At 34.9% G+C, this 15,950-nt stretch overlaps 1 protein-coding gene across 2 annotated transcripts; it reads left to right on the forward strand.

The window, feature by feature from the left end:
* The first annotated feature begins 1,436 nt into the window (after nucleotides 1-1,436).
* On the forward strand, nucleotides 1,437-15,946 carry LOC148302368 (uncharacterized). 2 transcript variants are annotated; one of them, XM_088271711.1, is made up of 5 exons: nucleotides 1,437-1,576; nucleotides 11,517-11,652; nucleotides 12,500-12,744; nucleotides 14,409-14,556; nucleotides 15,047-15,946. In XM_088271711.1, exons 2-5 carry the CDS (start codon nucleotides 11,518-11,520, stop codon nucleotides 15,794-15,796), a joined length of 1,278 nt encoding a protein of 425 aa, XP_088127837.1. In that variant the 5' UTR covers nucleotides 1,437-1,576; nucleotide 11,517; the 3' UTR covers nucleotides 15,797-15,946. The 2 variants fall into 2 exon arrangements, with proteins under 2 accessions (XP_088127837.1, XP_088127838.1); XM_088271712.1 differs by lacking the exon at nucleotides 1,437-1,576 and having other exon boundaries at nucleotides 11,352-11,652.
* Nucleotides 15,947-15,950: the final 4 nt, after the last annotated feature.

The raw sequence follows: 15,950 nt of genomic DNA on the forward strand, positions 1-15,950 counted from the left end.
CAATCGATTTCGAAACAAACAGCTTCTTCCTCGAGACTAATAACTAGGTGTCGAAAAATGTAAGTAAAAAACAAAAATAAAATAACGCAGTTCAAAAGTTATATACCTCGCTCTGTTATTTTTATTTAGTAACTTTTTTTATTACTATTAAGGACGGTACGTCGACGTAGGCTCTCTACTATAAAAAAAAACTTATTTTTCATAATTTTGATTAGATAGTATTTTTGAATGTATTGCTCAAGTAATTGAATGTATTGTTTATTCTAAAAATTCTAAAAATGGTTAATGAATGAAAATGGGAAATAGTGGAGGAATATTAGATAGGGAAAGGAGAACAGAAATAAGGGTTAGGGCACTAGGTTTTGCATACCCGTACTCATATACTAGCTTGTACTAGGCGTTTTTTTTCAATTTATTAAAAGATGAAAATATGCTTATGCCTAAAATTTAAAAAAAATAACAGTTTGTCTTTTGTTTATTTATGAATATTAAATCATTAATAGTTAAAACGGAGTATGTATATAATAACTTACACATATAATCTTCATATAAGATTATTTAATCTTCACATATGATGTGAGCGGCCATATCAACTTGCTAATGTCGGCCAAGTGACCCCATACAAAGAAGAAGCGCGCTTTTCTGGTTTTCTCTCCACAAATAAGTATCTACCGCACCGGTCTTTGCATTATTCTTTTTTTATTGGATCGTATTATAAGCCTAATGCCCCCAGCAAAGCTCGGGTCCGCCCCCCTCCGCGGCGGTCCCTGTCCGCGACCAATCACCTACCCGACAAACGGGTCTCCTTTTACATTATTTTTCAACCACAAATTCGTTTTCAAAAACTCCAAGTTCGACAGTTCGCGGTAGCTACTCGGTGAGTCAGCCTTTGCTGCGCCTGCGCGTTGCAATAGCCGCGAAAACGGGGAAAAATTACAATAATTATTTTATTTTTGTCAAATGTCAAAAGTTTTCACTTTTTGGTTCCCTTGCACACATTGCCGCGTAAACGCAACAAGTTACTACAGTATTTTAATCACTGAATCCGTAATTCCTTTTAGTACTTGCTTATTGCAATGACAGCAAAAACTTTAAATAAAAATATGTTGTATTATCCAAATACACAAGTATCTTAATTTCACCAATTTAAAATGGACGGTATTTATTTGTAATAATATTGGGTTACTACAATATTTTAGTCACTGAATCCTTAATTGTTTTAATTAAAGAAATACATTTAAAAAATACGAGTAGGTAGGTACTTTTGGTACTTGCGCATTGCAAACAACCGCGAAAACGAAACAAATGTTTGAATTTTCCGAACGCGTGAATGTCAAAAGTTTGAAAATGAATTTTCATTACCTGTCCATTTGGTTTTATTATGCTGATTTCTCGAGTGTTTATCTTTTCGTGAAATTATAGATAATGGCTACCGTTACTCATATTATTGCAACGAACAATTTTTGTACAAATTCGGATTATGTTCTGTGTGTCAAGAAGTGCTGATGTTTGGTGATACAAAAGTTTGAAGAACTGACAGTTTCATTATTGTTACGAATTCGGTCATGGACTAATGGTGAGTTTTTTCCTCATATTTTATTAACAGATTTATGAGTAACGTAAATTGCACAAAAATTCTGTTTTTGATTCAATTCCATTACAGATAAACCGTTCAAAGTTTTTAGATCGAAAATATAAAACTATAATGATGTTTTTTTTTTAATTTTTTGGAAAATTAATAATACCTTTTTAAGTATAAAGATTCACCGGCACACTGATTTCCTAAATTCGCAATTATATGAAAAATATTTGCATCTTGATACTCCTATGGTATGTACCATATTGAAGGAGAATTTTAAACATGACCCAAAAACGAATTTAAAAAATGCTTTAAACATTGAGTTATTTCCTTTTCTAGATTCAATCGATTTTTATTACAAATATATTGGTTGACATTAATGTTTTTTTTAATGTCATTTATTATTTCGTCTGCCTCCGTAGTGTAATGGTCAGCACACTCGGCTACCGTTCTGGAGGTCCCGGGTTCGATTCCCAGGGGGGGTCAAATGAATATAAGTGATTTTTTCACTCTAATATTTATTCAATATTACCCTGGACTGGTACCTGAAGCGGAGGGCTGATCACCTTTCCTTCGTGTGTTAACGATCAAGATAACACTGTGTTTGTATAATGCAGTGCCCTATGCACCATTGGGGTGCGGATAAGGGTTTGAATTGAATTCGAATTATATTAAAGTATTACTGATGCAAAAAATACAGTTTTTTTCAAAAGTATTTAAGTATTTTCTGGTAGAAACAGGTGTATTTGTTTTTCACTATTTGAATGCTACTGATAGTAAGTAAGTACTTTTGAGTTTATTAAATTTCCTTTATTGTTTATTATAAGAATTGTTTGTATTGACTGTGTACACTAGCGCCTATTGTCAGGCAAATTGATTAGCATAATTAAAAAAAGTAATATATTAATCGTTTTTACGTACAAATGATAATCAAACGGCGCCTACTTGCGTGAACTCCTTTTCAAATTCTTCTGCAACCAATGGTGCATAGGGTACTGCATCATTGAATAGAAACTCATAGCAACTTATAATTAACACGTACAAAAAAAACATCAGACGATCAGAATATTATATAATAGAACCAGCCTTGCTAACAATCTTCGCCTCTTCCACATCAAGAGAACATTGCGTCAATACGATCCAGTGCCCTATGCACCATTGGGTGCGGGATAAGGGTTAGAAGAGGAGAAAAAGAATATACAAGTGATACATGTTTTTTTTGTATGTGAAACCGGAATTTGAACCTTACATTTTTTTTATTGTTTTTATTTGTATGCGATACTGAGATTCGAACTTTACACACGTGTAACATTCACCAATTCATCATCGCTTAACCGAAGCCTATGACTGTCGTATGCCCAGACTTCTATATTCTTCTTTATCCACGTTGAGATGTCAAAAATGTTAAAAATAACTAAAAAAATAAATAAATTGTGAACAAGTATTTGGACACACTCAAAACACTGTGAAGGGTTAATGAATCGGAGACAGAAGTAAGTCTGGATCGGCAGTGAGCGCCGATAAGAGATCCTCCGTGTCGGCCAGTCCAGTTACAACCGGATACTTCTAGAGTCGCGGCAGACACTATTCGCTCATAGATAAACAGTATTATTATTATTCCACAGCCTCCTTTACTAGTTTCCACAAATCGCTCACTCCTTTCAACAACGCCATATATAAAAAATGTGCATGTTTTCGGATTGCCCAGAAAATCTACTATATCCCAGCAAAAGCGGCATATTTTTAACTTAATATTTACCCGCTACAGGGCAGAAAGTGTTGTTTTTGCATTTTGAAGAAAAGTTATTGTTTAATTATTTTTTTAAAATATGGTAAATATTTTTCAAATGGAGAAAAAACCTTCAGGTTTTAACTAAATATATCTGTTGCACAGTAAAAAGTTCAATAAGTGGCTTGATATTTATTTTTAATACTTTAAAAACGATCTCCTGAAAAATCAAGTTTTTTGATATATGACGTTGTTGAAAGGAGTGAGCGAATGGCAAAAATGTATTTTGAAACTAACTATCTAACCAACTATCACGTCGCTTCTCCGCAGGTGTAGGCAGAGAGAATAATACGCCTGAAAAATTATATGATAATTTAAGCTAAAGCTAAAGCACCCTACCTAATAATGTCATTTGAGGGCGTTTAATACAGAATTTTCAAATATTATTTTTTCCATTATTTTTTTGAATATTTAAATATTTATTAACTGAAAAATACACAAGGAAGTAGGTACTTAATTTGTTTTATTTATTATTTTTAAAACGTACATAATATGGGCGTAATAAAATTATCTCAATAATAATAATAAAATTTTTGATAATCTGTATAGCGCCATTTTCGTAAGATACTACCTCTAGGGCGCTTATAAAGACACATTATCCATGTCTTTATAAGCGCCCTTGGGGTACTATTTTACGAAAATGGCGCTATACAAATTATTGTTATTATTATTTTCAAATATCTTATATTAAATTATTTTCACTATTTACCTTACTATAAAAAAAAATAACCACCACGGCAGGAGTAGGCAGTAGGAATAGAACGCCACACCAATCTGCCTTTGCAAACCATGGTTTGAATCTCTGTACATAAATGGGTACCCACATGCTTATTTAATTATCCCCGACTTCATATTCTTTGTCATCTATGTTGAGATGATAAAAATATCCGAAGTGGAGAAACCTAATTTTGTGAACAATGAAATAATTGAGTGCAAATGACCAAAATGTTGTACATTTATAAAATAACTGGTCAAATTTTAATAATAATAATAATAATAAAACCCTTATCCGCACCCCAATGGTGCATAGGGCACTGCGTCATATGAACGCAGTGTTATCTTGATCGTTTACACATGAAGGAAAGGTGATCAGCCCTCCGCTTCAGGTACCAGTCCAGGATAATATTGAATAAATACGACAGTGAAAAAATCACTTCTATTTATTTTACCCCCCTTGGGAATCGAACCCGGGACCTCCAGAACGGTAGCCGAGCGTGCTGATCATTACACTACGGAGGCGGACATTTTAAGGAAATTTTAAGCTTAAATTTTTTTTTAAATTCATGTTTTAAGGCTTCTCCCAGAATGTGATGATACCTTATGTGAATTCACATACTTATACGTTTTTGTAATTTCATAATTAGAAATATAATACAATTGGAGGCGTCTATTCTAAAAAAAACAATATGCCTTCAATATGCCACAGTGCGCACGTACTACCATTATTTATAACTCAGATAATATTATTAATGATGCATATCACGCAATCATAATATTGTTGGCTTCAATAAAATATACATGTACCTATGTCTAAATACCTACGTCATAGCCGATAAGAGATTCCCTGGAAAAATATGTGTTTTGGGCACTTTTTAAAGGCGAACAAACATATTCGGGGATAACCTCTCAACTCTTCCGATAATTATTTTGGTTCTACCACCCGCGAACTCCCCGCTGTTGTCAACTGGAAACCACGCCAAGGACCAATTACAAAATGAATTTTTAAACATTTACAACATTTTGAGTGTGTCCAAATACTTGTTCACAAATCTGGATTATCTCCAATTATAGGAGTTATTTTTCATATTTTTGTTTTATTATGAAAAGATGCAGAGGAAGACCGAGGAAAACTTGGCAGAATCAGGTATGTCAAATACTTGAAAGTGGCCGGGTCAGGAGTCGTAATAATCGTCGGGTATGTATGAGGAGATGCATGAATGTAGAAGAGGCGAAGAATGTTTGCAAAGACAGAGTGGTGTGGCGTTCGATTCTCTCTGCCTACCCCTGCAGGGAAGCGGCGTGATGGTTAGTTAGTTAGTTTTTTTTATATTTAAATTATGTGGTTAAATTATAAGCTTAAATAATAAAAATGAAAACGATATTTTCTGGCGTTTCTCATGTAACTTAAACCAGCCTATAACGGTCTACAGCCCCGTAAATGCCCAGACTTCCAGAGTCTTCATCTTTGATGAGATGTCAAAAAAATATTATAAGCGTTGTTTAGGAATTAAAATGTGACTAAACTTTCAAATAAGTAGGTACTTTTTTATGCCTCCACTTAAATAAGTACCTACTAAGAAAAAATATATTTGAAAATCGAATGCGATGTCCGTTTTCAAATTCAAAAGATTTGGCATGAATATGTATGAATAGGTACTATTCAAAATGCCTAAACCAAACCTAGCATTTGAAATACTCTATTTATTATTTTAAAATCGAATTAGCCTTTGGAAATAGGTAATATTTGCTTCATAAAGTGCTCGTAGTAAAAATAATATATTTATCGAAATTGATATTCGAAGATCGAATGCGAAGTCCACTTTCAAATTCAAAAAGATTTGGCAGATAAAAATCAACTAACCAATAAACATACAGCTTTGTTAGATTTTTAAAAATCTCACAGGAGTAAGTGACCAACTAACAAAACGTAAAATGTTCAGGAGGTCCACTTAAGTCACTTTTGCTTGGCAAGAAAATAAACATCAATGCAGTTATTCATCAATGCATCAATGTAGTCATTTTTAACAAGTCAATATATTATACTTTTAAGTTTAAAATCCTTTGGGATTTTTTTCAGGGCAATATTAAGCTAGTAAGATATCAAATAGTCAATGATCACGTTCTTGAAATAAATGCACTTGGTCACTTTCTCCTGAATGACTACGATATGTGTATGAGTAGGTTCCATTCAAAATGGCTATAACAAACGTAGCATTTGACAAAATATCTTTTTTTCTATTATTTTAAAATCGAACTGGGGAAAGGTATTATTTGCTTCATAATGTAAAAATCATATACATAATATGTATATGCACGCAATAAAAATTGCCAACCTTCAATAAACTGCGATTCAAGCACTGAATCGCGTTCTTAATTAGGTAAAGAATAGAAAAAAATAAACAAAATGAAAAATGGATATAATAGAAAAATTTTACAATTTAAAAATACATTATGCCGATTATAAAATTATTTTTAATAAAGATTAAAAACCATTAATAATTTGTCATTATATTTTAATTCAGCTCATTAGTAAAAATAAATAATGAATATTTTTTTCCAAAACATATTTAAATGCGTTTCTATTAATGTTCTTCTTCTTCTTCTTCTTTTAAGACTAAGTCCTGTCATTCTTTGGTCCGCTCCTGGGAGGTGGAAGACCAGTTATCTCTCCATCGTTTAGGTGGTCTTCCTGGGGGTATGATCCCGCTTATGCTGCTGTCCGCTGCTATCATCACCACTCGATCCGAACTCGCTCTTTCCACATGATTTCTCCAGAAACGTCTTCTTTCTCTTCCCCATCGCATAACATCTTCAACATCGTAGATTTTTCTTATTTCAGAGTTCCTAACTCTGTCGTGAAGTGTTAGGCCTGCAGAGAGTTAGACTTTTTGTTCTCGCGGTGTCGGCTCTTGTTTCCGTGCCGTATGACAAGATCGGTCTTACGCAGGTCTTATAGATTCTCACCTTACTCTCTTTCAGCATGTATTTTTAGCATTTCAGCATTTATTTCTACATACATTTTTTTAAGCATCCAGCTGCAGCAGAGGCCTTGTTTGCGTGCTCAATAACATAATTTGTCATTATGTGTTAATTCAGCTCATTAGTAAAAATAAATAATGAATAATATTTTCCAAAACATCTTTACATGCGTTTCTATTAATGATAAGTTTGACAAAAATACCAAGAAACAAACGTAATTCTGAACAAAAATATCATCAAGTCGACATAAAAGAAAGCTTGTGTAATTCTGATACATTTTACGAGATAACGAAATACACATAATTATTTTGTCGATAATAATTTTATACTAATTTTTGACTGCTTGTTTTCGTAGACTTTGTTATATTGTAAAAATAATTCCGTGATAACTTTATCCATATTTATGTAAAATGATTACAAAGGAACCAACATTGTACAAAGCCATTTATTATCAAGTGTTTTTTTAAAACTAAAAAAAAATAGAAACATGATAAAAATGTAACTTGGGTTTTCAGAGATTGGATATGATGTAATTTAAATGTTATTCATGTATGATTTAGTCAAATTATTTATTAATTAATTTTTAAGGAACCGCCAACAACAAACGAAAATTCACGTACCTATGTATAAATCGAAATTATAGGTCAATCATATCTGTATGTAAAAAGTCCTTAAATGAAATGCTAAAAGTAGTTAACAATAGAAAATAAATATATTAATCTATGGAAAAGAAGCGCGGAGTTGGCAAAGGAAGGATGAGAGTAGACTCTGTATGCAGTCTAAATGCGATCTCTCAGATTAATGTGCGGCAATAGATGTTTGAATGATGATAATCTTTATCAATTTTTCCATCTCTAGAATGTTTTCTAGATATGGAAAGATTGATAAAGATATAGAAATGAGAGTGAACGTTGGACTGAAAAAAGTTATGGCAAATAAATTCTATCAGCGAAATCTAAACTGGCAGTACACGATGATATTTCCCGGAACCATCCAGCCCTAAGGGCGTTTGTCCACTACATGGAATTTTACCGTCCGGCACGTCAGTTAGCGGCAGTCCGGGTTTAAAAATGAAAGCGACTACAACATTTTAGCGTGATCGAATTTACGCGCAACGTGTTCACGCACCGATCAAGAGCTCCGATCCGAAGGAAGATGCACAGAAGCACAAGCCAATCCAATCCAATCCAATCATCGTTTTAAAACGCTAACTGGCGTGCCGGATAGTAAAATTCCGTATAATTCCGCGTAGTGCACAAACGCCCTAATGGGAAAAGAAGGATAAGAGTAGACGCTGAATGCAGTCGATGTGCGATCTCTCAGACGAATGTGTGTCAAAACGATGATTATCACGATTTATAACGTCACAGCTCGTTTCGAGTGTAGTCTTACAGGTCCTAATAAGTGGTTACGTCGCATCTCGTATCTGTATTCTCATTCCGGATTGAAGTGGATACCTTTGATTATCATTATGATCCAACGTCGCGGTAAACAATGTGATATCTTTAAATAGACTCCTTGAAAATTGCACGCTAATTATATAATCAAAAATAAATACCGCCGTGAATATCGCTGGAGTACGCTGAAAATATTCGGCAATTTTTTTCCTACTTAAATGATTTTTTGTTCAACATATTAATTTCTTTTAACAACATTTTGAGTGTGTCCAAATACTTGTTCACAAAATCTGGATTATCTCCAATTACAGGAGTTATTTTCATATTATTTTTGACATCTCATCAAAGATGAAGAAGAATATGGAAGTCTGGGCATTTACGTAAATGCCCAGACTTCCATATTCTTCTTCATCTTTGATGAGATGTCAAAAATAATATGAAAATAACTCCTGTAATTGGAGATAATCCAGATTTTGTGAACAAGTATTTGGACACACTCAAAATGTTGTCAATAAATTGTCTGGTCAAATTATAAGCTTAAATAATAAAAATGAAAATGGTATTTTCTGGCGTTTCTCATGTGTGTGATTATAATCCAGGATTTGGATCTCACATACTAATATAAGAGTTTCTGCTTAGTAAAAAGCTTCTTTACATCTCACCAATAGATGTCTCTGGTGGAGTTCTAGTGATTCAAGAACAAGGTTTCTAAATTGGTTCATATATACAGAACTTCCAAGAATTTGAGTAGAGTGGTTGTCAATAATGGGTAGAATTGGTGAATGTTACACGTGTGTAAAGTGATCACTTAAACCAGCCTATGACGGTCGTCAGCCCCGTAAATGTCCAGACTTCCATATTCTTCTTTATCTTTGATGAGATGATGTCAAAAATAATATTCATTTCTTTTTATTATTTTTAATTTTTTGTTTTTTTTTCACTTGCAAGATTTTATAGTAGGTACACGCATATGTGATATCTCTATATTACTTCATGATACATACATTAATATATTTTACAGTCAATATTTTTAAATAAATAATTATAAAAAAATCTAGTTACCCCTATAATAGAGTGTACTGCTCATGTTTACGGGGTGAGTTCGCGACACAAACTTTTTTATTATATTATAATTTATTAAAAGACATGAAATTAAATTTACGGTGCATAAAAATGCACACACATCGGCCTCCGTGGTGTAATGGTCAGCATGCTCGGCCACCGTGCTGGAGGTCCCAGGTTCGATTCCAAGCGGGGGGTTAAAATAAATTTTAGTGGTATTACACTATTATTTATTTAATTTTACCCTGGACTAGTCCCTGAAGCGGAGGAGTGATCACCTTGCCTTCATATAAGTAACGATCAAGAACACTGCGTCAATACGATGCAGTGCCCTATGCACCATTGGGTGCGGATAAGGGTTAGAAGGAGTTTAAAAAAATATAAAAATATTTTTTCCAAATATGTTCTTAAAAAAAAACAAATTTCAAAATATGTTTATTCTAAAAAAATCGCCCGCGGATTCACAACTGGCTTAAGAGCCGCTGCCGTTCGCTTTCTGAATTTGGTCGTCTGAGATCTCGGCCTTAAGATTCAGTAAGAACGGTTATTAGGTCATACTTTAGTTGCGGATAGCGTTCACAGAACAGAATTGAACCCGGGATCTTGAGCACAGTAGCCAAACGCGCTAATCACGAAGGCAGTCGAAATATATATATATTTAATTATTGTGCGTTTGCGTAAACTAAATAGAAATCTAGTCAAGTGTTTTTAATAATAACTTTGTATGTGATATTGTTTATTCTCCTTGAGTAAGCCAGTGTTGGTGTATGTACAACATATATCGCTCACTCCTTTCAAGAACGTCATATATCAAAAATCGTCAATTTTCAGTTGTGCATGTTTTTGGAATGCCCAGAAAATTTACTATATCCCAGCAAAAGCGGCATATTTTTAACTTAATATTTACCCGCTACAGGGCAGAAAGTGTTGTTTTTGCATTTTGAAGAAAAGGTATTATTATTTTTTTTATTAAAATAAATATTTTTCAAATGGAGAAAAAACCTTCAGGTTTTACCTAAAAAGATCTGTTGCACAATAAAAAGTTCAATACGTGGCTTGTTAATACATTGTTTTATATTTTTAAACTTTAAAAACGTCCTCCTGAAAAATGAAGTTTTTTGATTTATGACGTTCTTGAAAGGAGTGAGCGGTATGTAGCTTTATCACTATCCTCACTCGTGTCTACCCATCAAACAGTCAGCACACTGATTACGATATTATTATACCAGTTTGCGGGGTCACCGTATCAACTCAGACAGTGTCTCTTATCACGGCCCCCGTGATCCCAAAAATCGAGAACCAGTTCTCGCCAGAACGTATTGACTGGATCTTTGGTTTCAGCTGATAACGGACGCGACTCTCTCGGCGCTAAACGACGGATCGATCAGATCTCTAGCGAGCGAAAATACAAGGCACATATATGAAAAAACGCGCGATTAAAAGTTATTTTCACCTGGAGTGAGGAAAACCCGATAAGACTTTATAAGGAAATTGTTTACTTTAGACACAATCCAGCGATTTTATTAAAAGTGTTCCGTTTAGAAAAGGAAAGCGATACACATTCATATTCAAAAAGATCGTGTTCGAAAGTTTCAAATTCAAAAGTAAATATTCCTTTTGAATATTCGAACGTATTTTTCATAGATAAAAACTGCGAAATATTTTTTTATGCGCTTTTATGGCTGTTGCCTTGCAGTTTTTTTCCGGTTAGAAAGAGACGGGGCGTCTGGCCATAGGGGGGCGACGAAGCGGTTTTCGTTTTTATCGCGTATCAAAGTCGAGACGATTTTCAACAAATAAAAGCTAACAGAGCCGATTCAAACACACTCATTTGTGAATAAACTTCGTATAAACAACATTAAGCCATAACCGGTTACATTATAGACTTTGTTAAGATCGTGGAATTTGAGGATTCTTTTTGCCAATGTGATTGTGGACTATTAAATAGTGTTTCTTTAAAAAATAACATGTTGATGTTTCACGATGGCAGAATGGGGCTCGCTTCGACCGGCGTGTGTAGGGCTCCCTTCTGGGCGGCCCCCGCCCCGCACTGGTTCGCCCCCAGTGGCCCCCTCGTTATGGCAGACACAGCGGAAGATCGCAGCATCCCTCCGAGCTCTCCGCAGGTAATTATTAATTTAAATTATATAAATTACTTGTACATTTTTTAAATCAAAATTAATTACACCAATAACAATTTTTTAACTCGAGATTGAGATTGAAAAATACAAATCTAGAATCTAGTGTACAAAAAATCATATTGGTATGATAAAGTTTTGAGTGTGTTCAAATTCTTCTTCTTCAAACCCTCATCCGCAACCGATGGTGCATGGGGCACTGCATCATTTATATGATGCAACGCATTTATATAATATAACGCAGTGCTATCTTGATCGTTAATACATGAAGGGAAGGTGATCAGCCCTTCGCTTGAGGTACCATTCCAGGGTAATATTAAATAAATGCTAGTGTAAAATCACTAAAGTTTATTTTAACCCCCCCCCCTGGGAATCGAACCTGGGACCTCCAGCACGCGTGCAAAATCTCTTATATAATCGTGTCCAAATACTTGTTCACAAATCTGGGTTTCTCCACTAAGGACTTATTTTACATTTTTGACATCTATTCTAACATACATGAAGAAGAATATGGAAGTCCTGTAAATGCCCAGACTTCTTTATTCTTCTTCATCTATGTTGAGACCCCAAAAATATAGGTATGACTTTATCTAAAATTTTACATGAATTCGTACAAAATTAATTGACGTTTTTTTTATCCCGTTACCTTTTCCACAATAATGTAAATTGAAAGCTGGGCGACGTAATCTTGAAAGTGATAGTGTCGATAACGAAAATTTGAGTGACAAATACTCATCGATAATACTTAAGATTCAACGTGCTCCGTTTTTACGAGAGAAAAACTTTCTCAGTGAAAAAATCCATTTTCAATTTTGTTTGAATTTCCCTCTCGCAGAGCGACTCGGGTTCGTCTCGCAGCGCGCTGTCGGACCTTCCGTACTACTCGGGCCACGTGACCGCGGCCGGCCAGTCGGAGCCCTTCCCGCCGCTCGAGTGCCGCTGGCGCGCGTGCGCCGAGCGCTTCCCCTCATTGGCTGCTCTGTCTGCGCACGTGTCTTCCGCGCACGCTGACGTCACGGGCGGCCTGTTCTACTGCAGCTGGGAGGGGTGCGCGCGCGGCCACCGCGGATTCAACGCGAGGTGAGATACTATTATAGTCCTTATGCAAGAAATGCACATGGATATTTTTTTTAATCTTGCATTTTTTAAAGTAAAATAATATTTTAATGCATTGATTAATTATTTTATGGAGATGACACTAATACAAAATCATCGAAAATAAGCGTCTTAAAATCGTTTTCGGTGATAGGGGGTAGAAAGAGAAGCGGGGGCGAGTAGGTACTATCAGTCGACGAATCAGACAATGTTAGCAAATAAAAAAATAGTGACGTTCGCGACCAACTGATGTCGCTAAATACCTTGGTTTTCAGATGATTTTTTAGTCGGTTCAAATTTTATTTTGAAAATCAGCAAAATAGATAATCTAATGCAAAAGGAAATCGTGAATTTAACAAGCAAATTAAACATAGTTAGAAGTATCAATGAATAAATAAATCTAAGTGATTTTTCACTTTACCTTTGATTTTATCACCCTGGACACCCCTCCACTACCTTAGTTTAGTACCTCAAGGATATGATTGAACTCTTTGCCTTTACCATATTAACAATCAGGATAACACTGTGTCGATTAGATGCAGTGCCCTATGGACTATTATATGCGGATTAACGAAGAAGTCACAACGCTACTCCGTAGGCAGAGAGAATAGAACACCACACCAATCTGTCTTTGCACACAATTTTCGCTTCTTCTACATTGGTAGAAGCTACATCTTCTCATACATACAAGCCAAATATTTTCCTCGGTCTTCCTCCGCTTCAATAGAATAGGTAATAACCAACCCAAAAAATAGCATGTGTGAAGATGAAATGAGATGAAATACACATATTACAAAATAGAATTGAACCTACGTTTTTAATCTCCACATATATTTCTATTACAATACAAATACAATTTTTTTAAATCACAAAAATAGTCTGTAAAAATCGACCCCCTCTAAGTATGAGCAATTATTTTGGTATATTCCCTTACACCCCCATGCTAAGATCTATTCTGAGCGTCCACTGATCAATAATGTACGCTATTTGCATTCTAAGAATACAACAAAATATCTTGAATTCTCAAAAATATTTTACAATAAATAAAAAAAGGAAAATTCTCAACAAAGTTTAAGATACATTTTTTTAAAGTTTGGGCATGTGAATCGAAGGAGTGAAGAAATTATATTAAAACAATTTTACAATGTGGTTATTAATAAAAGCAGAGGAGACAGTATTTCAAATACTTGAAAGTGGTCAGGTCAGGAGTCGTAATAATTGGCGTGTATGTATGAGAAGATGCACAAATAGAGGAAAAGGCGAAGATTATTTGCAAAAACATATTGGCGTGGTGTTTTATCCTCTCTGCCTACCCCTGCAGTAAGCGGCGTGACGTTTAGACAGTTAACTAGTTTGATTATTATTATTTTTTTCATAATTGGCAGAAAACCCAATCCCAGGTCATATATTAACAAATGTTCAGGGAATATTTTATTAATACAAATTTTTTCGCCATCTTTCATACTTATCAAAGTATCCGGCCTTAGAAGTCGAAAAGACAGTTGCTGCATATGGAGCTCAATTTTTCAGACTGTCTTAAGATAGTTCCCACCGGGATATGGTTAATGATGCATGTAATCAACTTTGGCATTGCGTTGTATTCTGTTTCATCGAGAATTTTGTCTTATGCGGTGCAATTCTTGTTTCAGGTATAAAATGCTGGTACATGTTCGCACACACACCAATGAGCGGCCGCACAAGTGTCCGCAGTGTGACAAGTCTTTCTCCAGGGCCGAGAACCTCAAGATCCATACGCGATCTCACTCGGGAGAGAAACCCTACGTCTGTCCTGTGCAGGTACAAACATTTCTGGAACACTGAATATTGTTCTTTTACTGATAGATTCATTTCAAACCTAGTAGAATTAAGGTACGCATGTCATGCAACAGATGCTTGTTATTGTATAAATGAGGGGGAAGGTTACTTAACACTTTGTTGGCGGGCAGTTTTTTTATCATTTTTTTCTTGATACTTTTTGGCACATTTTATAAACTTTATAAAACAAAACAACTTTGTTTTAACCACTTTTTATTTAGTCCATTTTTTTATCAACCCCGACCCTAATTAGTATACTAATTAGGGGCATATACTAATCACAAGTAACCGCAAATCCAATACCGATCTGTACAATATTTTTGGGTGTCTCTCACGCTCTACCAAAATTAAGCAAATATAACAGTATGTAAAGGACGTTTGTAAGCGTTTCCTGCAAAAAAAACGTTGGGATTTCTAGTTATAATATAGGTGTACTAATCAATTATTTTATTATTATTTTTTTCATTCCCAGGGTTGTAACAAGGCATACTCAAACTCAAGCGATCGCTTCAAGCATACCCGAACGCATTCAGTGGACAAGCCTTACTGCTGCAAGATCCCCGGCTGCCAGAAGCGCTACACGGACCCGTCCAGCCTTCGCAAGCACGTCAAGACATACAAACACACCAACCCCTCACCCAACCAAGCTGAGTACAACCTGCAAGCTAAAGTACCAAACATCAACCAGATGTCCCGACCAAACAACGTATTTGAAACTGCTCACACGACCATTCGGCCCAATATGAGCTTGTCAGAAAGCGATACCTACGATAGAGGACTAATCCATCATCAAAGAAAGTATTCCTACTCCGAAAATGATGGGTCAGTCTCCGATAGCATTTTCAAAATAGAATACAGAAGTCAGACGCCAATTTCTCTTACAGACAACTCGCAAGACGAAAGCGACAAGTTGTGTTTTTGTAAAGATTTGCCGTGTGTCCACACGAGTAGATACGTGAATCCGGAGTACATCAGCGTGGATTCTCTTCCCTACACTTGCAGAACCGCATCTCCCAAACTCACTTTTAAAAGAAAACTAGAAAGCTGCGTTGCAAACGATAATTATTTCGTAAGCGAACCACTGAACCTTAAAAGAATGAGCGACTCCCAGTTTGAAGAAATTTATGAAAATGGGGCTCTGAATTTAGAAAAAAAGGCAAAAACCGCATTCACGGAAATCAATTTAGACTCACCTTTAGACTTGACTAAGAAAACTTTATGATACTTATGTTTTTTTTCTTCTGTAGAATTAAATTTGAATAGATTTTTATATATTATTATATATACCATATTTATTAAACAGCAGTTTTGTTAATAATTGACTGACAAAGTTTGAACTATTATACATATTAATATTAAGGAGATCTCAAATGAGC

The sequence above is a fragment of the Brachycentrus maculatus genome, unplaced genomic scaffold (genome assembly GCF_059751285.1).
Source record: "Brachycentrus maculatus isolate JH-2025_06_01 unplaced genomic scaffold, ASM5975128v1 h1tg000459l, whole genome shotgun sequence".
NCBI lineage: Eukaryota > Metazoa > Arthropoda > Insecta > Trichoptera > Brachycentridae > Brachycentrus > Brachycentrus maculatus.